This window comes from Saccostrea cucullata, unplaced genomic scaffold, assembly GCF_032062105.1.
Source record: "Saccostrea cucullata isolate Sc308-1 unplaced genomic scaffold, CSIRO_AGI_Scuc_v1 ctg120, whole genome shotgun sequence".
Taxonomy (NCBI): Eukaryota; Metazoa; Mollusca; class Bivalvia; order Ostreida; family Ostreidae; genus Saccostrea; species Saccostrea cuccullata.
Genome location: NW_026937312.1, coordinates 620,617 through 647,396, shown reverse-complemented (window position 1 = coordinate 647,396; position 26,780 = coordinate 620,617). Strand labels below are relative to the sequence as shown.

Below are 26,780 nucleotides of genomic sequence, written 5' to 3'. Positions count from 1 at the left end.
CTGATGTTTAGATAGTAGTAAACATCGAAAACTACCATATGGATAAAATCTTCCACAGAGAATAAAAAAATAAATACAATGTACACCTAATGTTTGATAAATGTGTAATAAACATTGATATCTGAATAACTTATGATAATGTTCTTAGTATCATCTATCATGAAAGTTAAAACATGATAAAGAAAGCTTATAAAATATATACTTTACATAACAATTAGTATATAACATTTATAAAGCTCAAACATAATAAAGGAATGTTTAAAAGTGTTTTAAGCAACTTTATGATTATCTCTCAGATTCAACTCTACATAAGGACTTACACATATCTTACTTTATCCATTCAGGCTGTATCTTTGACAAGTATTCAAAAAGCACTCACTGCTTGACAAGTAGGGGTAAAATATTAAAAAAGAAAAAATGGATTCTTTTTCTTCACTCTCCTTCATTTAATCCTCAGCCATACATACTCCCCTCGCTAGAATCTACCGTGGACTGCCGCGATTGACCTTGACAGTTCAGTTTACATTTACCGGTGTTGTTTTCGCTCGTACAAAAGGGCACGTGTTCTTGTAGAGTGTACCATTGAGCAAGTGGTTTCCGGGGATTTTCAAGCATTTCAAACCAGTGGTCTCTACCTAGTCCTGGGTATTTAGGCCCTAGGGCACAACAACCCATTACTTCATTACTTCCTATTCTGAAAAACCGAAAACAAGGAAATTAAGCCAATTGTTATTATTGTCAATTGTTCTTATTCTTAATTGTTATCAATACTATTCTCATGAGTTCGTCGTACTCAATGAGTTCAGTTTTTCGACGTTTTAAGCTCCAATGTCTATTGGAAACAATAATACATCAGTAGCACATCAATAATGGGTGTTATACAATTTTTTTGACACCTTTACAAGAAATAAATAGATTTCAAATATTACCTTCTTTCTGTTTCAATGAAACATTTAAAGTTTTGCCAAGTAAATACCTTTTTTTATTTAAATTTGACTCAAAACAAGCCACAAGTACATTTGAAAATGATTGGCAGTTTGAATAAATCGCAAATTATCATATTTATTTTTTTCAGTTTCGGTGGTGATAATTTCTATTTTAAAAATTGAAAACGTTGAATACGCAAGTAGATTCCGTTATTATTTTTTTGTGAAGTTTTATTTAGATTCTTTAAGGTTGTTTGTGAACAACCATAGACAAACCTGTTATTGAAACAACCGTAACAATATGACGATGAAACTGATTCGGTATTTAGCTATATACCTTCCTTTCATGGTTATGAATAACTTTGACATTAAAATCATGCCGTCAGTAGTATTTAGTTATAATTTGATATTTTTAATATGCTTGATTTTTTAAATTAATTATGACTGATGAATTCAAGTTTTTTTTTAGATTTTAATTTTGAGGTAAAGAATGAAATGTATAAAATGATACAAAAAGACAAATCAATTAATGAGTTTTCTTTAACCTACCGATCATAGTCAATCACTTTGACAATCAAGTATACGTCATCGACGTTCTCCTGTGGGACATCAAACACCAGAGCCTCGTTGTAGACTGGGCTTAAGGTGCTCTTCTTCACTGACGTCTTCCTCTTCTTTATACGTTTGCCTTGGCACATCAGTGATACCTTTACGTACGGGTCTTTTGAGAGTAAAAAAGAACAGATTAATAAAATGAAGTCCCTATTGTTAGATATGTAACTCTTAATCCAAAATATTGCTTTGTCAAAACTTTCCTATAATTCAAAGTATTGTTTCTGAAAATGATTTTTGACCCCACCTATGATGTTTTAGATGTCCATGTTTGTGCTGCTCCTGATTTAAAATGCAAATGAACTTTCGACCTTGAATACTGTTCGTTATCTCCACAGATTTCATTATTATTAGTTTCGACCAAGGACAAGAAGACGATTATTTTTTACGTATTATAAATTTGTTTTACTGAACAAACACTATCATTATTGCAGCCATCAGGATAAGAGATACACAAGAGAGAGCTTACTTTAATAAGACTTAATCTATTCCAAAAGACCTCAGTGAGTAACAATGCATTATTGTAAGTCTTCAACAAAATGCCATCATGATAAACAGAGCATTACTGAGAATCTACTGAAGTAAAATGGTTGTCTTAATTGCAGAAAAATGTAAAGATTCAAAAGAATGCTGAAATATATCAATACTTCAAAGACCTCTCTGCTAAGTAACTACGACAAATACATCTTTTCAGCCCACTGGATTTTTCTCAAACCAGAAGGACTATGACAAAAACATCTTTTCAGCCCACTGGATTTTTTCTCAAACCAGACGGAATCTATAGTAGGGTGATTCTTCAACTTGACCGACAAGTGCCGTCCCTATCCTAAATAAAGCCCAAAAAATCACTAGAACACTTTTATCAGAGATAAAATTTAACCTGTTGATATCGATTTGTATTTTTCTGTTATATGTAAGAATTAAATGAAACAAAAGAAGTATTTGTTATTTATTTTTGGACCGGTTTGTATCCGAATTCGATATTTTTTGCCTGTCCCTCTTCTACAAGACACTCTTTTGAATACATGAAATTTCAGTGCTCTTATAAATATTCCAAAATTTCTTGTACGAATATTTTGATGGTATGTGTAACAATTATTTAAGATTCATAAAATAAATTTATTTAATACGATTGTCTTGAAAATTTAAGAAATAAACTGTCCCAGAATTTTGTTGTCATTACCGACACACATTGAATAAAATCGGTGCATTGGTGTTATCTTCATTATGACGTAGAGATCAATTCGTATGACGTCATAAACTTGAATCTAGAAGCAAGTGATGAAGATGCTGGTGCTGCTGAGGTAAGTATCTTTAAAATATCTTTGAAGAATGTTGGTAAATATTGACCGTACATAAATTCCACGTCATTACCGAATGATGAATGAAACATTCTGTTGAACGTTTATTTATTTTCAGCAACCATTAATTCAATCTTGTGCATAACCGGTAACTTCAAACCATGATGTCCGCCATTACATAATTTATTTGCCCCTTATATCAATGAAAAAACGTATTTTTGTCATTACCGCAACGGTCATTCCCGAAACGCATATTTGTGTTTCGGTAATGACAATATTGTTCGGTAATGACATTTGGAGCAAACATAACATCATTTTTTTTTAAATAAAAGCCTTTAATCTCCTTAAAATAAAATTTTTCTATTTTTTTAAAATTAGAATTAAATTTATTCATTAAGTTGAATATAAAAAATTACGATTATATTTAAAATTGGAACAAATGAAGTATACAATAGTCAATAGATTATTTTTAATTGTAGCAATGAATAACACAGATAGAGATTTAAAAGAAAAACTTGAAAAGGCGGATAATTTGCTTGTGGCCACTGAAAAAGAACTCTTAAATGTAATCAAAGTACCTTATACAGACAACACCTTTCAAAAGTGGTGCAGAACTGTTTGCAACGCTAGAGACTATCACGAAGCAGCCAAAGAACACGCTCGATTAATAAATAAATTGGCAAAAATTCATAGTATGCAAAAATAATGCCACTTTCTTCTGCAGAGCGCTCTAAACTCTGGAGAGAGCGGAAGAAAAATAACCCTGATGAATACAGGGCGTATCTGCAAAAAGAACGAGAGCGATATAACAAGAGAAAGGAAAAAGGTGAAATCAAAAGTATACAGGAGCTTTCTGCACGAGAGCAAAGAAAACAACGAAAATCATGGCGAGTAAATCAGAGAAATAAGAGAGAAAAAAATAAAATCTTACTAAGCGATGTCCAAAACGTAATTACACCGCCTAATTCACCAAATGAAAATAATGGAAATGATCATGCATTAAGACGAAACAACGTGGGTAGGAAAAAGGTACGCAGAGATAGGGCTAGAGCTTATAGGGAGATAGAGAAAATGAAAGTAAAATTGAATTCTATAGAGAAAAGAGCCGAAAAATACAAGAAACGACTGCAAAGAATAAATAAAAAAGCAGATTCTAAAACCACTGATTCTCCACGCTCCAAAACTGAAAGGCTTTTGAAGAATCAAAAAGTAAATGAAGACGTCAGGAAGACACTTGTTTTCCACCACACTATGATTAAGAGTATAACAGAAAAATATAAGAACACTAAAAGCCAGAGGCATCGCCAGTTCATTTCAAAGGTAGTTTCTTCCAAACTCCTAAAAAAAACCGCTTGAAAAAATTTGCCTTCAGACAACTGCCCTTTGATAAAAATAGAACAAATTCAAATTTAGACACTGGTCTGGATTTCAGAAGGAAGGTACAACGAAATCGTTGCGTTGAAAGATTACAAGAGAGGGTGAGAGTGTTTCTCGAACGTGACGATAACAGTCGAGGTACAGCAGGGAAAAAAGAAACAGTCACGCGAAATAGAATTAAAAAACAAAAAAGGTACCTTGGAGACAGTATGGTTAACCTACACAGTAAATTCATAGCTGAAAACCCCACCAGTTGTATCTCCTATTCATTCTTTTGCAAGCTCAAGCCATTTTGGATCCTAAAACCGACAGAAAAATCTCGGGATACTTGTCTATGTGTAAAATGCGAAAATATTCAATACCAAATAGACAAACTTAAAGAACTGAAAGTTTTATCAACACAAGATGTAAACCAACTTGTTGCAACTATTTGCTGCAACGACAATCAGAGTTGTGCTTATAGAGATTGCGAGCTGTGTAGTCAGAAGAAGGTGCCTCTGCAGAATCACGATCCTGGACAGCAGGTGAAGTGGAAAAAATGGATTACACGACGGATAGAGCGTTCCAATAAAAAAGAAAGTTCTGAAGACAAAACTACCACAGTATCGGTGACCCTAAGAGAGGAACAACAGTGTTCATTATCAGCACTTATTGATGACTTTCAAGAACAGATGACAAAAATTGCCAGACATTTATATAATATTAAACACCAATACAAGGCACTACGCACGCTTAGGGAAAATTTGAAGGATTCTGAAATTGTAATCCATATTGACTTTTCTGAAAACTATAACTGCAAATACGACAAAGAAATACAAAGTGTTCATTTCGGTGCTAGCCAAATTCAGGTTACCCTCCACACTGGCGTAGTCTATCATGCCAACGATGTGTTGTTCTCGTTTTGCACAGTTTCAGATTTTAACAAGCACGGCCCTCCATCTATTTGGGCTCACTTAAAACCCATTTTGGAACGAGTGCAACAAAAAAATCCAAGCATTGAAACAGTCCATTTTGTAAGCGACGGCCCAACCACTCAATATCGTTGCAAACAAAATTTTTACTTATTTTCAACGCAGTTATTGGAAAATTTTCATTTCAAGTCTGGATCATGGAATTTTCTAGAGGCAGGTCATGGCAAGGGCCCGGCAGATGGCATTGGTGGAGCTATCAAACGAGCTGCGGACGCATTTGTAGCTAATGGAGGGAGCATAACCAATGCAAAATCTCTCATGTCTGCCATTTCTGAGAAAACCAAAGTAGAAATGTTCGAAATTCATGAATCAGACATAACCATTATTGAGAAAGTCATCCCAAGTAATCTATCCACAGTACCAGGGACAATGAAACTCCATCAGGTATGTCAATCAGAACATTTAAAATATTATGCTTTAGATAAATTGACGTGGGAAAATGAAAATTTTTTTTATATTTCATGTAAATGTAATCAATCAAGAAAGGTTTTGTTTTTGTTTATAGGTTCTGACAAGTAAACCTAGATCAATACAAGCAAGAATCCTCAGCTGTTTTTGTTCCGCTGGACCCTGTTCTTGCTTTAATCTGACCACAATGGAGTTTGAACAGTCAAATGCTGATGGTGATAATATTCAAGAAGCTTGTCTTGAACCCAACGTGGCCGATGAATCTAAAGTTGGTCAGTGGTGCGTAGTAAAGTACGATGGGCTTCCGTACCCGGGCATCATACAAAATGTGGATGTTAATGAATTCGAAGTGAAGGTCATGCACAGAATAGGAACAAACCGATTTTTTTGGCCCCTGTTAGAGGATGTCCTATGGTATTCTCATGATGACATTGTTGCTTATATTGGACAACCAGGTGCTGTTGGGAGTCGGCATTTCCAATTGTCAAAAGCCGAGTGGGAATTTGTTGCAAGAAGTTTAAATCTGTGACTTGGTCAAGAAATTATAATGAATCCATAGCTTCAAATCAGTTGACATTTCAAATGTCACATTTCTTGACCAAGTCACAGATTTATATTTTATTCTTGAATTATCTTTTTAGATATACAGTTTTCTTTAATAATTTTGATCAGAGTTTAATAAATATTCATTGAATTTAATGTTTTGATTTTTGCAAGCATCACCAATGTCATTACCGCAACTGTGTGTCATTACCGTAACACGTTGTCACTACCACAACGATGTCAAAATTAAAGAAAAACATTATAGTTGATATTCTTTTTCAGTCTTTAAGCTTACCAAAGGTTAATGGAACAAGTCAAAATTATCGTCACCAAGATGATTTGAGATAGTCGTGGGTTGATTCATTTTAATAAGAAAAAATTATCACTGAAAACTGAATATTAGAAAGTAACTTATCATTTACAGTCCTTATTCTTTTAAATATTTGGATTTCACCTTTTGAAAGAAATCAGAGCAAATAAACTTTAATCTTTTTTCTTATTTAACTAAAATTTAGAAGCATAATATTTTAAATGAAAATTTTATTGAAGTATGAAGTTTGTTGCGGTAATGACATCTTGTTTTGCTCTTACTGGCAAAATGCCACTCGTATGGAAAAATGAAGGAAGCGTTTACGATGCCACATGCAAGATGTTGTTTTTTTAATAGTTATCATAACGTATTTGCTAAAAAACATTGACAAAATTTGAATATGGAATTTCTGAAAATCGATATCCCAAAATCCCTTCTAGTTGAAGAATTACCCAGTAATGAGGCCGACCCACCTGATGATCCTGTAATGTCCATGGCTTTCAGATTTCGAGCCTTGACAACAGTTAGTGTTAGGCGCCCAGCAGTGGGAAGATAACAGAGTGATAGCATCAACTCGCCGAGATCAAACTTCTCCTGGATAAATATAGAGAATATTGACGCTTGATGATGTGCAAATTACATATTCTTAAAATATTAAGTTCAACTATGATTCAATTTTAAAAAAGAGAAAATGAAACACATCACTTTATCATTTGCAAATAATCATATACATATGTACCAATTGTATATGAAGACCTCTCTTACGAATTGTCACTAAATGTAAATTGCACTAGACCCTATTTTTAATTCATTTTTTTTTCTCTTTTTTCACTTTTTATTCGTTGGATGTGTTTTTGTGTATGTTTTTTTTATTTATTTTGCTTTGCAGTATCTTTGCAGGCTTTGACATTGTTGGACTTGAATCACACAGGAAGCGCATATTCTACCTTAATTAATTCTCAACATCTTTCTAGACGAATTGGTGATTCGGTGACAAAGTAATGCTGCACGTTTTCTTCAAAGCTTGATTTATATAATTTTAGGTTTCTGCTTTCAATAAACCACACAGAATAACTACTTATAGTGATATTTCACTGCTTTGAATACTGGACACTTCTGACACGTCATCCCAATCTTTCTTTCACTTCAGAAATTTAGAGCATTTCCTGTAGAATACATTGCTACTTCAGAAAAAAACAAAAAAGTTGTTGAAACAACTTTATCAAGATTCTCGTTTATAAAGTAATCATTTCGTAGGTTGTATAGCTAATAATATGACCTTCTTATCAAATGAAATTTATCATACGATAAATGTTGAATGTCTCTTTGCATATTCATTATTAAGCCATTTATATTTCACTGGATTGTCTAAACGGATTTTTCTCGATTGTCCGACCGTGACAAAGGGCATACAGTGGTTGTAGCCGGCCGAGAATGGATGTTTACAGTATTCCTTATTGAGGGATCTAACCTCTGATCTTCGTGCTCACTACTTCCTTTTTATGTATTTGCTATGGACTTTTGAGCCAGAGTACTTTTGTTATCCTTATATTTCATTGAAAATACATTTTTTTAGGGTATAACGTAAAATCAATTAGGAATGAACCAGTGCCAAATCTAGAAAGTCATAGCTTCACTAAAACAAAAAGAATTGCCAAAGATATAATGGTAGTAAAATTTTGAAAAAGTAGATCAAACTCCATAGTCAAGGTTAAATATTTATTGTTACCTAAAAAAGGTTTTCAAAAAGCGAATTTAAAATACATAACCCTAGCATCAACCATTCAAACGTTATAGACTTTTACAGGCTTATTGTTTTGTGGGTAAATAGACCAACAGTCAAGCAGATGTGCAGACCAAAAACTGATATAGCTCGTTAATTAGCAAACGACAAGGTTTGGTAACGGCCGACTCTGGCCCCTTATTTGATGTAAAAACAAAAACACTGATAAAGTTTTGATAGTTTGAAGTTAAGAATTTAAAATCATGCTTGTTTTAAAACCAGCATTAATGTTGATTCAAAACTAACACAGAGGACACAAGAGGGCGCGGAAGTGGAATGTTTTCCCGAATTTTCTCAAATTTGATGGAATTTCGTCAAATTTCAGATAGTTTTCACTTCGGAAAATATAGAGAACAAGCTTGCCCATCTGAGATCTAAGATGCATCTGATAAAAGTGTATGTTATATATAAATCTGGCAGATAGGTAAGCTTGTGCTCTATGTTTTCTGAACCAAAATGTGCTGTAAAGTTGTGGAAATTTAAATAAAAATGAGTAAATTCGGAAATTGACATATTTTCTTACCTTTCAATGGCATTTGTGTATTGCATACAAATAACCAATACTAATTTTGTGTCAGGGGCGACAACAGATTTTTAATGATAAACCGTTGTATCATTCTAAAACATATTCCATATCAGAGGCCTTACCACCCTATCTTGTCCTTTACAGGGACATCAAAATACCGAATTAACACTTAAATGACATTTATCCAATGAGAATATGTGTTTTAGCTAAGAATGGAGGAAAATAAAGTTAATTTCCTAGCTTCGCCTTTTAAGGTGTCCATTTGAGGCATAAAGTTGCCAGTGCAAATTAGATTAGATAAACTTTTTTCCCTAACGTTCTTTTTACTTCAAGTAAGAAAATCTTTTTCATTGTTTTATTTTGACTTAGCTAAGTACTTATGCTGTACGTCCCCTTTTCCCCTCGTAGTGCGAGTCTGTATGACTGGCTTGGAAAGAATCCTGTCTGGCTATGTTCAGGTTAGGGAAAATTGACAGACCATTTCTGACCACCAAATGGCGAAATATAGCCCTAAATGCAACGTAATCTATCTTTATAGGATCTCGGAAAGGTCTTCTAGAGATGACCATTAAGTTTATTATTCTATATTGCAAGATTATATGGAATTTACAGAGTACCTAAAATTGTTGTTGTGTGACTTGTGTTAATGATGGTAGGAAGAATAAACTTATTTTACTCAATATTCCAACAGCCTGTATCAAAATGATCTCATTGTCCATTCCGTATTCAATTAACAAAATAAAATGAATGTGGGCTTTGTGGATCATAATTTTTATGTATTCCTGGAAGCTTTGGTTTGTGAGACCGTGAACTGAGGTTTATATAATTGTTTTTGTTATCAATCGTAGCGATTGGTGACCTTGGATTCACCAGATCATTAATTCCGTAGAAACAACTAAAGGCACTATCAATCTTTAAAGTCTTGCATTAACAATTTAACATTGACCTTCGGTACAGTTTGACTCCTGGTTTTCTAGGCATTTCCCTTTGAAATTAGTTCTTCTAAATAGTTTTAAATAATTGAGTTCCATTAAAGCACATCGGAGGTAAAAATATGTTTTTTCTATTTTACCTGTCACCAGGAATACCAATTCCATTAATATTACATCATCTGTTTGCTCTTTGCTGAGAATCAATACTTCATTATGCTTTCAGTGAAAGCTTCAGATTAAATAAATTAGACGAAGATAATTTTAACCTCATGGTTACATGTACCTATGTTCTTCATCATTTTTGTAATAAACGAAAAAGTTGAACGAACGATAAGTACTTTTAACGTTTCCTTATCTGACTAATTAGGTTCAAAGACAAGAAACATTATATTACTTACAAAGCTTTTCAGAGCTCCAAGTCCAAATTTGTTCAGAATAACAATCAATGAGTGACAGTGACAATGGTAGCTTCAAAATTAAAATTGGTCCATTCGAATTATTGTTTTTTTTTTTTGTTTTTTTTTAATTGTCTGGGGAAAAATGAGTGCTTACACAAAGGACACTGAATCATTTTTTCTTCGACAGGTACAAATGTAGACGCCACCAGGTCTTTTAAATGTTTTACAACTCAATAAAGACTCGAGTCCACTTTATGTACCTGAACAGTTCTACCTGCTGCAGACACATTTTTATAAAAATAAAAACTTCGTATGATTGGACTTTATAAAGTTTGCATACTGTTCGTTATCTCCATATATATTAAGTGTTTATCTTTATTAAATATCATAAGAAAACATGAAGTCAAATGGTACTCTTTTTTTTTAAACGAGGCAGACTATTCGCTTTTGCTTCGCATTGCGTGCTTCAAAGTAATTTTTAAAAGACACATAGATCATTCTTTTGTCAAGAGTAGAACATGTTGCCCATCATTGATTAATCTTATTTTAAGCAAACCTTCATGGAAGCTTAGTTTGTAAAGTTCGCTCTATGATCGAAAGATTTTGGCTTCAAACCTTGGCCGTGCAAGACTTAAGTCGATAAAAAATATATTGCGTAGCAAAAGTTTCTTAGCCAAATGCTCGGCACTACAAAATGAAAATGACAATTGCTGGTCCTTTGGATGAAACCTTAATGTATTATGGCAGGCGTGTATTAATTGTGACATCTTTACAAAATCAAAATTAAATCTTCTCGAATGGAACGAAAAGCACCAAAAACGTGCATATATCATTAAATCTATTTAATATTAAATTAACGATAAATTGTTTGTTGTTTTACATCCCATTCGAGAATTTATCAGTCATTTAGAGACGTTCACTTCGAAGTGCCTACCTGTTGGCGAAGGAACAGTTGCTACCTATTTTTATCGACTTAAGTAAGTCGCCGTCGAGATTCAAACTTACAACCTTCCGATCACTGAACCATCACTTTACCCACTGAGCTTTCTTGATGTTCTGAACTTAAGGAGATACTTTTATTTTAATTATAGCAATCTGTGTAATTTGACAGCATCTTGTGGGTGAGTTAAAAGAATGTTATGCCCTTTTCAGATACAGCCATGTATATTGTAATTCTAGTTTATTTCTTCAATTAAGATATGAATTGTTTAAAAATGGCCAAATTAGTTCTTTATTTGTTTGTTTGTGTTTGTTTTTTGGGAGGGGGTTAGTAATTTTATAAACTTAATATAGTTGATCAAGGTAGCATATAGATATATAGAATCTCCAGCAGTACCTTGCAAATGATGTAAAATTATAAAGCAAAGTATGAAATTATTAAGCCTTGTTGCAACCACTACTGAAATAACGACCACTATTGAAATAATTATATCAATAGTGGTTGAGAGTGCATTTCAATAGCAAACATAGTTAGTAACCACTATTGAAATACGACCACTATTAAAATAATTATATCAGTAGTGGTTGAGAGTGCATTTCAATAGCAAACATAATTAGTAACCACTATTGAAATAAGACCACTATAGAAATTATTATATCAATAGTGGTTGAGAGTGCATTTCAATAACAAACATAGGTAATAACCACTATTGAAATATGACCACTTTTGAAATAATTTTTTCAATAGAGATTGAGACTGCATTTCAATATAATAACCATAGGTTTCAACCACTATTGAAATACGAGCACTACTAAAATAATTATTTAATAGTGGGTGAGAGTACATTTCAATGTGGTAACCATAGGTTTCAACCACTATTAAAATACTACCAGTATTGAAAGAAAAGTTTCACCGCATCAGCAACTTTTGAAATAATTATTTCAATATATATTGGATTCATTTTTCATTGCACTATTGGAATAAATAATTTAATTCATATTGAAATATTTATTTCAAAAGTGAACATTATTTCAATAGTGGTTGCATCCTATGTTTGTAATTGAAATGAAACTCACTCACTATTGAACTAATTATTTCAATAGTAGTCGTATTTCAATAGTGGTTACTATCTATGTTTGTTATTGAAATGCACTCTCAACCACTATTGATATAATTATTTCAATAGTGGTCTTATTTCAATAGTGGTTATTACCTATGTTTGTTATTGAAATGCACTCTCAACCACTATTGATAGAATTTTTTCAATAAAGGTTGTATTTCAATAGTGGTTACTAACTATGCTTGTTATTGAAATAACTCTCAACCACTATTGATATAATTATTTCAATAGTGGTTGCAACAAAGCCTCTTTTAAAGTCTGAGAGAATAGGTATATTTTGTACAAATTTTTGAAGCTCCATTTGTACAGATTAATGACTTTTAACACCATTAATGAAACAGAATCTAAACACAAAATAAAGACCTCAGTTTATTTTAAGAAATCCACGAACTGCAAGTTGAAGTATTATGTGGAATAGCATACTTATATATTAGCCTTAAAACCTGAGAACCTTAAAAAGACATTAATTCATTAAAATGTTGCGAATTTGCATTTACATGTACATCAATATTCAAATGAATTGAAATCTGTTCTGTGTACCTATGATAAGTTTCTGGTATTTCTAGTACTGTATTCTTGCGTTCTGTTAAACAACAGGTAACGATTTTGGAGTTTCTTATGGATTAAACTTAACATGTATATGCACTGTATATCTTACCTGGTTAGCGCTCAGTATATCTCGGACAAAGAAAGTTTCATTTGCTAAGCTTCCTTCGCACAAAATGTCCTTTACAACAACAGTTCCAATGAGATCATGGCGGGAAAAACGATCAAAATCGTAAATATTAAACTGCAACACTCTTGACGTTAATTCCTTATAAGAAACTGAAAAGGCAAATTTTTCATTGAATTCTGGGGATAAAGTTTTTCGATGAACTTTTGTCTGACACTTATGTTTTCTGTCTGGTAGAAGATAAATTTTGACGTATGGATCAGACGTCCCAGAGAAATCTTTGGCGGGAAGATCTTCGCACCGTAAAACATTCACAACGAGGCTCTCCGAACCGTGGTTGTAGGCAAGAGTAAAAAATAATTTTCCGCAGACACAGTGTTCACTTTTAACGCTATCTATCGACACTTGCTTATACAACTCTGGTTTTATAACTCCAAGGTTAGGTTGTTCCTTATGCTTCACACTCTGAACTTGAAATTCTATGTTGGAGAGGTCTAACTTATGTGATAGTTGACGCTTGAACAGTTCATGGCGCTGTGAAACAGTAGGAAGCGTGGATTGTCGGACGTTTGTTAACTTGAAAATACCTTTCTTCCCGAATTTGTCGTCATCATCAAGAAAATGTTTATTCAGTTCTGGTGTACTTTGCGATATTCGCAAACGTGATTCTGATTGTATTGCGTTTGGCGAGTATTCTTCGTCCGAGCTCTCATACCATTGGAACCGGTTCCGCTTCCGCTTACAGTACAACCATGTCATATAAACAATCACTGTAATCACCACGGCAACGCCAGCTGTTACTATGGCAACTGTGTACCGAATAGGGAAACCTGAAAATAAGTTATATAAGTTGTTGAATTGTTTACTCAAGTTGTATATTGTGTTTTATTAAGGTTTGTATTAATTTTGCAATTGATTTCAAAAGAGAATTTCTATTAACATGTTCATATGAAGCAGAGTGGTATTCTAATTAATTTCATTCAAAATGAAATTTTTTCATGAAAAAGTTATCATTTTCTTTTCTTTCGAAAATATGGCTAAAAAACAACAAAGCGAAATCGGGTCACTTAATCCCCTGATATTACCAACAACTCACGACTGTTCCTCATTTTTCGTAAACAAGCCGTTGGAATTTTTAACAGTTTGCGTTTGACTTTTTACCATAACAAATCATTTTGTGATCTATAATTTGTCTTTTAGAAAATATTAAGAAATAGGAGGTGATTTTTGGCTGCAAAACATGTATTTTTGATATACAATATAAATCATGAATAAAAGAAGCGAACCGTTTTATTTGTTTCCACACCAGATTCGGTGTAATGGGTTCTTAACATGAATGAAAATATTGTTACAGTAATAACCCGAATTTGATAATCAACTGATCTAAATAGGCCACTTTTTATATTGTTTTTATGAAACATGTTAAAAAAACATCTTTGTTCTAAAAACTGTAATTTATCAGAATTGTTAAAAGAAAAGTAAAATCAAAACGAGACGAGAAAGAATTGTTTAAAATTTTGTCTACTTTTTGAATTTGAGCTATGCAAATCTTATTGCAGGTGAATGATTTATTGAAACTAAGCCTAATGGTTTATCGGATATATATTTACTTAATGTATTGATCTACACGATCATCGATTTTTATTGCAGTTACAGTATAGCACATTTAAATGTTCCCGAGCGGCACTTATCTATGCACTTTCATTCGCTGTTCTATTTTTACTTTCAAGTGCCAAAATTACAAAACAATATAACTATAGCTCTGAGCAAATTTTCAAAAATGAACTAAACTTTGGGAAAGGAAACCATATACGATAATGAATGGAGAAGACTATCATACTATAATTCACTTTAACTCGGTCACTGACATACGTGATCGTATCAGGTTTCAGGCAGCTTTATCGACTAGTAGCGGCGAGAGTAAATCACAAGTCATCGCTGTCATACAGCGTCGTCTGCTACATATACCCAGAATTCCCTTGTGCTTACTAAAAGACATATACTCTACATCCGGAAGAAGTAGTAAATTGGAAATGTGTGAAGATTGATTCTCTTTATAGAAGTTTTCTCTTGCAATCATCAAGTCTTTGGTAATTTATCACCTGCAGTGTGGAACGATACTTTTTCGTCTCAGATTTATCGAGAGGCGACCACCACAATAAGACGGATCGATTAGAACAATATGACTTGCAAATTATATAATCGGGAACCTGTTCCTACAGATACTAAAATTACGGAACAACTGTCAATGCATCGTTCAATAAATAATAGGATTTTCTTTCACTTTGTACTGCAGAGAATTGATTGAATATGACAATTATTTTGTCTTTCTGTGACGTTTATATAATTTGTCTACCATTAATTATGTCCACTTGTCAGTGCTCTGTGCAGGAAAAGTCAATGTCAAGTTCTGTGTACGGTTATTAATGATCGAATAGGCAATCTCTGTTTTATGGTTCTATCAAGCCAACATTAAATCTGATTAGCAATCGTCTAGGAAGATTGTACGCTGAATATTTATATTTATTCCATTTTTCCGATACCTTGAGTTAGATATTGAACAGTTAAAGATAGAAATATAGTAATATGACTTTATTTAGAGTATTCCAAGATATTCTTATTTGGGTTTTATACATGTATTTTTTGAAAATTAATTATTTTCAAAATGTAAAAATGTGCAGTCGAGATTTGGTAAACCGAATTCTAATAATCCGGGCGATGTTCTTTCCGGATGAAATGGAAATGAGAATTTAAACTTATGTGTACAAATTCAAAAAGACCGATGCAGTTATCCTGATGTTTTATTAAAGAGAACAAGCGTTCGCATTAATAAGACTTGACTGTATTTTATTTCAAGTTAAGCAATATACGTATATTATATATGGATGTTCATTTGTGTTTTATTTGCATTGCGTTTTCCAAGTCAGTACTTATTTTTTTCATTAAGGTTAATGGGATATCACATGTAATTTTACAATTTGGAATTTCAAATTGAACAATCCTTTTCAACTTCAAACTCTTTAAAAAAAAGAATTAGGATGTTAAGACCCCAATTTTTAATATTTCTTTTTAATACTGACGTTTCTCATATATCTAAAATTGATATTCTTGAACTATCATACTCACTCCGTCCACGATATCATTCTGAAAGGGGTAGTGTTGATTTTTGTGATTTGAATAATCTGAAGCATTGAAGCTGTTATTTGATCACGATTTGAATTAGATGTAGGGCCATCGTAAGTTATTTTCCTCTTAAACTGATTGAATGAAGGATATATAGATAACGAACAGTATTCAGTCTCTAAGTCCATAAAACAATACAAAATAAGAGCAGAGCAAACACGGACCCCCGAAACATCAGAGGTGGGATCAGGTGCCATGGAGGACTGAGCATCCCCTGCCGACCGGTCACACCCGCCGTGTGCTCCTTGTCATGATCAGGAAATAACGGGAAAAAATCCGTCGTCAATTCAGTGTATAAATAATGGACTAACAATTGGTATGAAAAACGTCAGTCAGCATTTGACTCAATGATAAATTGTATTTGCTGACAAGGTCATTGTATCGACCATAGAACTTACGAAATACGATTCATTCTCTGTTTTGTAAAGACAGGTCTTTTATAAAATTTTTATTTCTTAAGTTAAAAATGGTTGACATCCTACATGCAGGCGGGTGTGACCGGTCGACATGGAATTATTTCTCCTTTTTGGCACCTGATTTCGACTTTGATGCTTTCAGAGATCCGTGTTTACTCACCTCCTGAATTATATAATGGTCATTGGTTATTTGCAAAATTATTTTGTTAAAACACATTCTGAATGCGCGCACAAGTACTCTGAAGTTGACATCAAAAAGATAATTGAGTCTCTGATTGACAATATGTATGTCGTTTTGGATGGATCTTCCAACAATCTATTGGAATGCCCATGGATACTAATTGTGCTCCGTTATTAGCAGACCTATTTTTGGAATTCATACGAAGCAGAATTTGTGCAAAATCTTATGCGTGAAAAGAAGAAAACACTTGCTGTGGCCTTTAACTCGACATTAAGATATTTATAGACGACGTATTGTCAATTAACAACGGTAATTTCCATTCCTGTGTCGATACTATATATCCTAGTGAGCTTAAGATAGAAGATACTACAGAGTCAGACAGATTTATTTCATATTTAGATATTTTACTTGGAAAAGGCTTTATTTGTAATCTAACAACCAAGCTCTATTATAAACGTAATGACTTTAACTTTTCTATCGTCAACTTCCTGTGTCGATACGATATATCCTAGTGAGCTTGAGATAGAAGATATTACAGAGTCAGACAGATTTATTTCATATTTAGATATTTTACTTGGAAAAGGCTTTATTTGTAATCTAACAACCAAGCTCTCTGATAAACGTGATGACTTTAACTTTTCTATCCTCAACTTCCCTTATTTATGTAGCAATATACCTTCATCACCTGCATACGGATTTGAGATTTATATACAAGTATCTCAGTTGAATGCATGCTCTACATATGCACAATTTCTAAAACGAGGTAAATTATTGACAAACAAGTTTCTGAAAGAAGAATATCAGGTCTCGTTTAAATTCATCATTTCGAAAGTTCTGTGGTCGATACAATGACCTTGTTAGCAAAGCAATTTATCACTGCGTCAAATGCTGAGTGACGTTTTTCATACTAATTGTTAGTCCATTATTGTATAATGTGCAGTAAAAGTTAACACTGAATTAACGACGGATTTTTCCGTCATTTTCCGATCATGACAAGGAGCACACGGCAGGTGTGACCGGTCGGCAGGGGATGCCCATTTCTCCCTGGCACCTGATCCCACCTCTGATGTTTTGGAGGTCCGTGTTTGCTCTGCTCCTATTTCGTACTGTTTTATGGACTTTAATATTGAATACTGTTCGCTATCTCGCTATCCTTCACTGTCTCAATAGATCTATGAGCTCTCTTACTGTTCTTTATCTTAATATTTTATTGCTCTTTTTCAATCCTGGTTTTGATATCATGAAAATATATTCAAAATATAGTTCTAGATTTTTTTTTTTTATTGAATGCCGCTTTTGTTAACTTTTTCAATGAACAAAATTTGATGAATTATGTATATGTACATAAGCATCATCTCGACCTTTAAAAGGTGTAAGTTTTATATTAATTAAATAAGGTTAACTTATAGCATAATTTACACATTTTGACATCATTTGAACTCCCTCGTCAAATTAGAAATCAAAATCTAAATCTATTTTCTTTTCAGGACAATTATAAAGTTAATGCATTTAGCGTCTTCATAAAAAACATATACTGAAGCAAATACTTCACTGGAATGAAAGTACATCTATGTAAGATAAAATAAAAGTACTCATTTTCGAAAGACCACTGGAAATTGAGTACGTAGACAAGATAAACACGAAGAATCGAGAAGTGTAAGGCGAGGACAATCCCTGCGCTGAAACAAGATATTTTAAAAGTTTAATAAAAAAAACTTTAGAATAATATTTTTCCAACATTTGTAACACTGTAATCTTTTACACGTTTGATTCCTTTCTTGTCATGAATTACTTTTAAACGTGATATTTTCAATATTGTTCTCTGTTAAATTTGAAGGTAATAAGAGCCTCGTACATGATTCGAATTCTTACAAAATCTTGCCGTAATGTGTTATACATGTATCCATATTAACCAATGTACGCTTAGCAGTCTTTTTATCATCAGTGTGTGTCAGTTTGTTTTTTATAAACAAGTGAAATGTTTGATTTTATATAGAGTTCAATAGATATAAACTCTTTATTAAATACATTGAACAGATTTTAAATTCATTGTGGTCCGTCCATTTAAAGTCATGCATTCTTTGAAGTTCAGTTGACACAAAGCAATAGGTATAGCAAACGTAATGTTAGTCTTTGACACACTAGTTTTGCTTAAATATACATCGTAAAGATATAAACTGTGGTTACAGTTTGTGTTTAAGAATAGAAGGATTTGAAATAATATCCACTTATTTTGATGTTTAAAAGCATATTTTCATTTTCTATTATAAAAAAAAACTTACGGACTCTGAAAATAATGTATAAAAAAGTGTGAATTGCAGTATTTTTGTCAGTCGTGATAATAGAAACAATTTATTTCTTTAGGAAGAGCATGCAGCACATTCTTTACACAGAGAGATGTTTAGACCAGGATCGACAAGTCTTAAGGATAGTACAAAGAACTAAATAAGAGGGAAATGGCCTCCACACTGAGGAAATGACATTTCGAAACAAGCCGTAAGATCGGGAAATTAAGATCACAGTAAGTAACAGTTAATGAAGAAAGGGGAGATTTTTTACAGCATCTTGTTAAGTTTATAGAAAGCTATGAATCAGCTTGTCGAATAAGAATAAGAAGTCCATTTGCGAGAGTAGTTTCTTTCAATCCAATTGTCTATATATATGTTACACATAGCAACATTTCCTGATTTTGATGCTACTGAAGGTTATTATCTACTAAGTAACTTGCAAAACGGAGTAAAATAATGAAACATTCTCCAATCACTTTCAAGTTGAAATTTTTGAAATATACACATAGGCCTATTGACTATTATCAATCAAGAATTACTACAGGTATTCGTATTTCCGTTTCAGTCAATCAAAAACAAGAATACACATAATTCTTGATTAAAGTCTGCAAAATGAGTTTTAATATCATCTAGCTTAAGTTGGCATGAAGTGTGACAGGTGTCAGGGGAAATTTCCTAATTTCTGTATATGAAGATGAGTCTTCAAACCTGGGAAAGCTCGTTTTTTCATAAAAACAATTGGTATTTTATTGATTCTTTTTTATTCTTTTGATATATGTTCCATATACAAATGCAACTTTATCACACACAGTACATATTTCCAATTGATCATGTTTTGAATAAAACTACAATTTACACTTTTCTGGAAGCTTTCGCTTAAGCACCTGTTTTTCTTGCAAACTGGTTCCTGAGAAGATTTTTGAAATCTCCAGAGCCTATTTAATGACTATTTCTAGGTTATCTTGATTAGTTAAGTGTATCACCCTGCGAAAGAACCAAAGTCTTTCAAAATTGTACACTACATTTATTAGACCAATGCTCGAATACGCTTCTGTTGTATGGGATGGGATGGGTGCTCTGAACAAGATTCTGAAAAGCTGGAAAAAGTACAACTAGCTGCGGCTAGAATTGTTACCGGACTTCCTATTTTTGCATCTACTGAAACACTTCATTTAGAAACTGGTTGGGAAACTTTAAAATTTAGGTGTTATGTTGCAAAAATGTCTATTATGTTCAAAATACATAAAGGGACTGCCCCTGAATATTTAAATGATATTGTACCAAACAAGCATGAAAATGTATCAAAATGCAATACCAGCAATAAAGAACAGTTCATTATTCCAAGATGTAGATTACAACTATTCAAAAAGTCATTTGTGCCAGACGCCGTGAAACAATGGAATTTATTGAAATTAGATACAAGAGAAGACATCTTAATTAATTCCTTCCGTAAAAACTTAAGAACTTGTACAAAAATCATCAATCCGCCAACATATTCTTCTTTTGGTAAACGCTACACAAACATACTTCATACTAAACTAAGACACAACTGTTTACTTAATTATGATCTATATAAACGCAATATTATCAACAGTCCTCTTCGTTCTTGTGGAAAGTATAAAGATGTTTATCATTATTTTTTGCTTGTACAAAGTATGCAAATGCTAGAAACAATCTTTTTAACCAGCTGTTCATGCTTGAAGAATTGGTTACAATTGACACTAACCTACTATTATGGGGTGAAAGAGATTTGCCTGTATCAACTAATGTTAATATTTTTGCTGCTGTCCATAGATTTATTACTGAAACATGTAGATTTTAAATTGATTTGTAATTAACTTGCATCACTTGAAAATATAATAAATATTATATTTTAATGTATTATTTGCATGACATATTGTTATATTTATGGAGAGGAACTTGTAAGTTGCAAAAACTTGTTTCCAATCCATTTGACTCGTTCAATAAAATATATTCAAAACAAAACCAAAGTCTTCATTTTGCATAAATATCCTGACCCAAGAATGCTTTGTGTCAAGTTTGGTTGAAAATGACCAAGTGTTTATGAGAAAGAATCAATGTATATACATGCACACAAATAGAAAAACGACCAAACAGATCAAAGATAGATTCACAAAATATATTCAAAATTGTGCATTGGTTTTCCATGTAATTTTAATTATAAACAAGAGCAAAACACTTTTCCAAGACATTTATTTCAATGAAAAAGGTATAACATACTTATCTTACTTTTCTGAGTTAATTTATTTAATGACGATTCAGTGGATGACTAGATATTAGATGACTAATTCACACTAAAGTTTTTAAACACAATAGATAATTTAGATAAAATGTTTTAATAAAATTAGTTATGCCTGATAAAAAAAAATATATCATTCTTACAGATACAAACAAAAATGTTCATTTTCTTTACAAAAACATTTAAACTTAACTTAATCAAAATATTTTGGAAGATGGGTTGAAACATAAAAAGGATCCAATGCAGACTGTTTTCGACTATAAAGGTATTAATATTATTCACCAGCAGGACTACATTGATCGCAGTCGTTTTCCAATTAACACGCCAAGAAGAAAAGAAATTCAATAAGATTCCAAGAAAACATTACTGTGTTCATATTATCCAATTATGACATGAAGCAATGTCCACTGTCCTTTCGTAAAAGGAAACATGCATCTTTTATTTATAACTCCCCCCCCCCCCCCCCCCTCGCCTAAAGTTTTGACGAGAAACCAACGACTTAAATTATTTAAAAAACACAAAGGGGAGAACAACGAAGGTTGATCCAAAAGTAATATCACAAAGCACTGATACGAAAACAGTATACAACAATATTAATTTCACTTCTAAAACGTTAATTTACATTCTAGGTTTGTCAATGTCATAGCATACATTCATAACAGTTAAAATGTATACATAGCTCTACAAATTTCGTTCCTATGACGATTAAAATACTTTCCCCAAAAAAATAGAGTAATTTGACCTCCTTTACACAGTTATCTCACGGTCAGAGAAACACGAGCAGTAAAGCGTGCCAATTACCAAGTCCGGGCAATTCCACCTCCCTGAGGAGGTAACCAAATTCCTAAATTCACGCAAAGAAGCCATAAAGCTTTCTCTCCTTATGTTTGTTTGATTAGGAACAATTACGTCAGAACGTTGAAGTGATTTACGGGAGTATTGTCTTCCCATAAAAAGATGGTGTTGACAGCTATATATTGAAAACTTTTTAGGCTAGATTCCCGAGAATGTGTTATATGTATCTTGTGAGTGTTTGTTAAAACCTTTTTTGTTTCAAAAATTACTAGCAGGATTTTTTTTGATGAACGACGATCTTGAAAAAATAACAACTTTGACAGATTTAATAATTGATCTCCTAATTGCTTGCAATGTTAGAAATAAAATATTATCATGAAAATGGAGTTGGATATTTTTTAAATGATATTTCTAACAACACGATTGTCTTCTGAAATTCTGCGTACCAAAGGCATTGTATAAAATCATGAACATTGCTTAATGAAAAATTCAAAAGGATAATTTTGTACAGATCGTAGTCTTACTTAAATCTTCCGCTGACGGTAGTTTTTTTTCTCTAATTCACATGTATCTTTTTCAGGATTCAGACAGATTAATCTGCATGAAGTTCTTTGACATGGCTGATCCATTAAATCCATTAATTAACGTACAGTCTGATGCTTTTAAGACAAATGTATTTAAAGCTTTGTTCATTATGGAGCGTATTCTTTACGAGAGCTTATATGTGGATGAAACACACATTCATGCGTAATTTTTGTATGCAAAGAAATGCTACACCTGCGTATTTAATGCATCGACACTTTTAGTTTTGATTTGGATAATAATAACAAAATTGCCCTGTAAATTGGCTTTGACCAGTTTATACAATTTTCCAACTCCAGTTAAATCTGTGATCCTAGTAGTTTAGTAGGTATCTGTTAAGTGCTATCCAAAATTTAGACAAGAGACAGTCACAATCTATAGAATCGGCGTCAAAATATTCACAGAATTTAACCTCATAAACCCATAATTCAGCGACTTTTACCTGACACAGTCAAAATACATAAACGTCATACTATACAGTTTATAGAAGTTTACTTCTACTCCATATATAAAATGTCAATTCTCGCAGAGGCTCTATGAGTGTATCGAATAAGTTCAGTGATCAATATTAAAGCCGTATGTAGTTGATAGTGAAATTCATTTATTTCTAGGAAACTTGATTATGGAAAATCAAAAGTCATCTCGTTTGTCATGCAGTTTAAATGTAAATGATCAGACGCTTTTTCACTAAGATACTTCTTGTTGACTTACGAATGAAAGTAATATTGCTAATTTATAAAACGTTGTTGAAAAATCTCAATGTCGAGTTGAAGGCCCCAACATAAGTTTTTTCGTCTTCTCGTAAACATGATTTCAATAATTCTTTGATAGAATCTGCTTCATAGGGAAAAAAAGAGGTCTAAAATCATAGGACTACATATACATGGTTAATGGTAAACAGGAGGAGAGCAAAACCGAACCTCTAAAACATCAAAGGTTAGATTATGTGGCATGGAGGAGTAACCATCCCCTACCGACCGGCGACATCCTATGTGTGCTCCTTTAAACATCAACCGCAAAGCATGTTATTGTAGAATCATAATGAGAATCTTATATATGAGCAGTTTTGAAGTTTTCTAGTTCCATTTGTTGTTGATTAAGTAGTTGTTGATTTAATAAAATTTAGTCTTTAATTCATGGTGAAAATGGTGGTAAATTGTGTTGAAAAAATTGAATTGAATCCTTGATATCAAACGGAAATGCTTGTACAAAAACATTGCGAGGTTATAAATCTTTTTATTTATTTTTATCTTTAAATTGGGCTCTAGACAATGTTTCCAATAAAAGAGGTCACTGAGAAAAATACTTTATAATGAATGCTTTCAATTACATTTCATTTACAAAGAATAAAGTAATTCCTATGATGATTTGTATCACTGAAATCGGTGTGCAATAAAGATTTCAGTGAATCCAATTCCCCCAAGCAATACATTACCATACAGTATTTTACCGGTTTCGGAGAAGTTATTGCGGTATAGCTGACCCCACATTGCGGTTTACAGCACTTTAGAGACCAGATTTATAAGGATGTCATTTCTGGACTTTGTTGCATACAGAATTAGAGAGTATGAGTTCATGATGGTACTCCCAAGTCAAGGTTAGTAATTTACAAATGAAACAGCCTACGAAGTGATGATTCCCTGCATCGTCATTAAGATTCATGTATCTGATTAGGAAAATTGCAATGTTTGAAATAAACCAAATTGGACAATACGTATAATAATCATGACTGTAGGAACAGGGGACACGGGAGGAGCCATGCCCCTCCCCGAATAATTTTTCATAAACATAGAATAGTATAGATAACTTAGCTGCTCTATGCTTTTGCCCCCTAAATAAAAACGCCTTTTTTGCTTTTCGAGAAATTATTGATAGTGCTCCCAACTAAAATGTTTCGTTGTGCCCCCAAACTTTAAATTGCTTCCTACGGACCTGGTAAAATTATTGCTGAAAGGGAATAGCCCTAAAATCTTAAATCATAAACTAGCAAGTCATTGGGTTTTTTCTTTAAGACACCGTTGCCAAGAAGTTTTCAGATAGTTTTCAATGCTAACTTTACAGAGATATTATTTCAATTTCGTTTCTCTCCTGTCCCTATAAATCATAACCTGATATCACTAAAACATTATTCCCCCAACCAAACCATTAAATGGATATATCATATATCTATTTCATGACAGACTTGCTATTTCTTTATATATATTTTTGATAAAATATCTTTCAATAACACAAACAGTAAGACAAAAATACAAAGAAATTGGTGTTTACATTAGTACCACGATCTTTCCTTGTCATATTGGGTTTAATTTCAATAAAAATATGGAAAAAAAATGTTGTTTTTTTTTTTTTTCCAAAAATCGATTCTTCATTTTGTTCGGCGAGTGAAGGATAATCATTGAAAATTTGGAACCTATATCCCTTTTCATGAATTCGAAGCCAAAAATGGAAGTAAGTGTTTTAGGGGCATAAGTGTGTATTTGAAGTGTGAATTTAGAATAACAGTGCGCCATTATATTTTTTTCACTTCTAGATGAGGATTAAAAGTACAGTATGCCATGAATACGGACTTAAAGAAGTATTAACGCATTTAGTGTTGAAAATATTTTTCACACTTTACATCTATATATAGTGGGAATTATTATTGAATTGCGAGTAGGGGAATTTCATTGATAATCCAAAGAATTCGAAGGCGGCAAGTTTTTCCATGCTGCATCGATGTTCATTTAATATCCATTAAAACAAGTTTAGGTGTTTGCAAATCAAACATGTTTGGTCTGCTGAGTTGCGCTGGCGAACTGAATATCACACCAATTGACGATTATCAATAATCCATTAGCTTCACTCGGATGCGTATCCCGGCTAATCCCCATCCGTGAAAAAAATATGGACCAGAGAAGTCAATATTCAAATGCTCACATGTCTCTTTAAATTAACATCGGTTTCAAAGATATTGTAGGAAATGGTTGAAATGGTTTTCAGGAGCGATTTCTTTACTATATGATAATCTCTATTAGTCCCTTGAAAATTTCGATAATCAAGGATGTGAATATGTTGGTTTATTCATAAGGTATACATTTTTTTCTTATACTATAGTGGCGGCAATCAAATATAGTAGAATGTTTTAGAATATAATTTTTTCCACTTATTTTCCATTTCTCCATATGAGTGAAAAATTCTCGAGGGGGGCGTGAAACAAAATACCATCAATCCACTTATTTTCCAATCAGGCATATCTAAACGTACATCGCTAAATGCTAATCTATTTTAAAGCAATTAAGAAATTTTGAACAACTCACATAAAAATCATGTTGACAAATATTTTCAAAAGTAAGCGTTGGAATACTCACAAAAACTTCACGTATTAAGAATTTATTCAGCTGATATTTTTTCTATAAATGCTTATATAAACCATATATAAATTTTACCTTCATCTTTGCTCTGCACCATTTTTAATTTCCTTGATAATACAAAACGTCCATGTTTACACAGAATGCATTATCATGTGTTCATTGAAACAATTCCTGGAAATTTACATGGGACCGTGGCACGTTACACTAGAATCGATGTACATAACGCAGAGTGTAGATTACAACGAACCGCGACAGAAACCAACAAGGATGCATCAAATCACTTTCAGACGAAATCAACAACGGCAATGAACAAGATGATCCCAAGCGCGTCTAACATACGATGGATTTTCCCGCGCGATCCCGTTTTTCCCGCGCTGCTACTAGAAGTAGTTCTGAGGAAGAATAAAGATGACAACACTCGGAGTTTAGGAAAAGCTGAGTTGATTATCGGAATGTTTTTGACTCGATATATCTTACGGCAGCAGCGAAATCACGATCGGAAGCTACAATTAATTATTGTGCGTTCATTCACTGCAATACAACTAAGTCACAAAGTATCATCTCTTAGTGTTTTGCGCCTCTTTGTCCCTTTTACTTGTTATACCATTGTAGTCTATCCTAACATTATCAATTCTTTGTATGAAATATTCATTATGTATTGATCTCTCTACGAAGCAAATAAGTTCTGTTTTGTAATTCGTTAATTTTTCACAATGGTGTATTTCCAAGAAGCAAAATTTTATTTAAACGATGAATTGAGTGCGACTTGTAGATTTCTCGTGTTGGTGTTCAAACCATGGAGAGACTTGATACTTTAGCAGGTTAAAGATATTAGACCTTGTCACGATTCTAGACCAAAAGCCCGCAAAATCCATGATGATGATCAAGCACGAAAGAGACATCGT

General features: G+C 32.8%; 1 protein-coding gene across 1 annotated transcript; it reads right to left on the bottom strand.

The window, feature by feature from the left end:
• Nucleotides 1–79: 79 nt before the first annotated feature.
• Nucleotides 80–26,433, bottom strand: LOC134247897 (synaptotagmin-10-like). The gene is made up of 5 exons (XM_062730307.1): nucleotides 25,951–26,433; nucleotides 12,806–13,650; nucleotides 6,922–7,042; nucleotides 1,476–1,647; nucleotides 80–694 (listed from the first exon to the last, which is right to left on the bottom strand). The coding sequence occupies exons 1-5, from the start codon at nucleotides 25,970–25,972 to the stop codon at nucleotides 454–456; spliced, it is 1,401 nt and encodes a 466-aa protein (XP_062586291.1). The 5' UTR covers nucleotides 25,973–26,433; the 3' UTR covers nucleotides 80–453.
• Between the last annotated feature and the right edge of the window lie 347 nt (nucleotides 26,434–26,780).

Bases quoted from the DNA above. Each gene is read 5' to 3' on its own strand.
- LOC134247897 (XM_062730307.1), bottom strand. From the start codon at position 25,972: ATGGTGCAGAGCAAAGATGAAG. The intron at 13,651-25,950 runs GTAAAATTTATA...ACTTATTTTCAG, and splicing joins GGTGCAGAGCAAAGATGAAG to GTTTCCCTATTCGGTACACA. The intron at 1,648-6,921 runs GTGGGTCGGCCT...TACTCTCAAAAG, and splicing joins GGACATTACAGGATCATCAG to ACCCGTACGTAAAGGTATCA.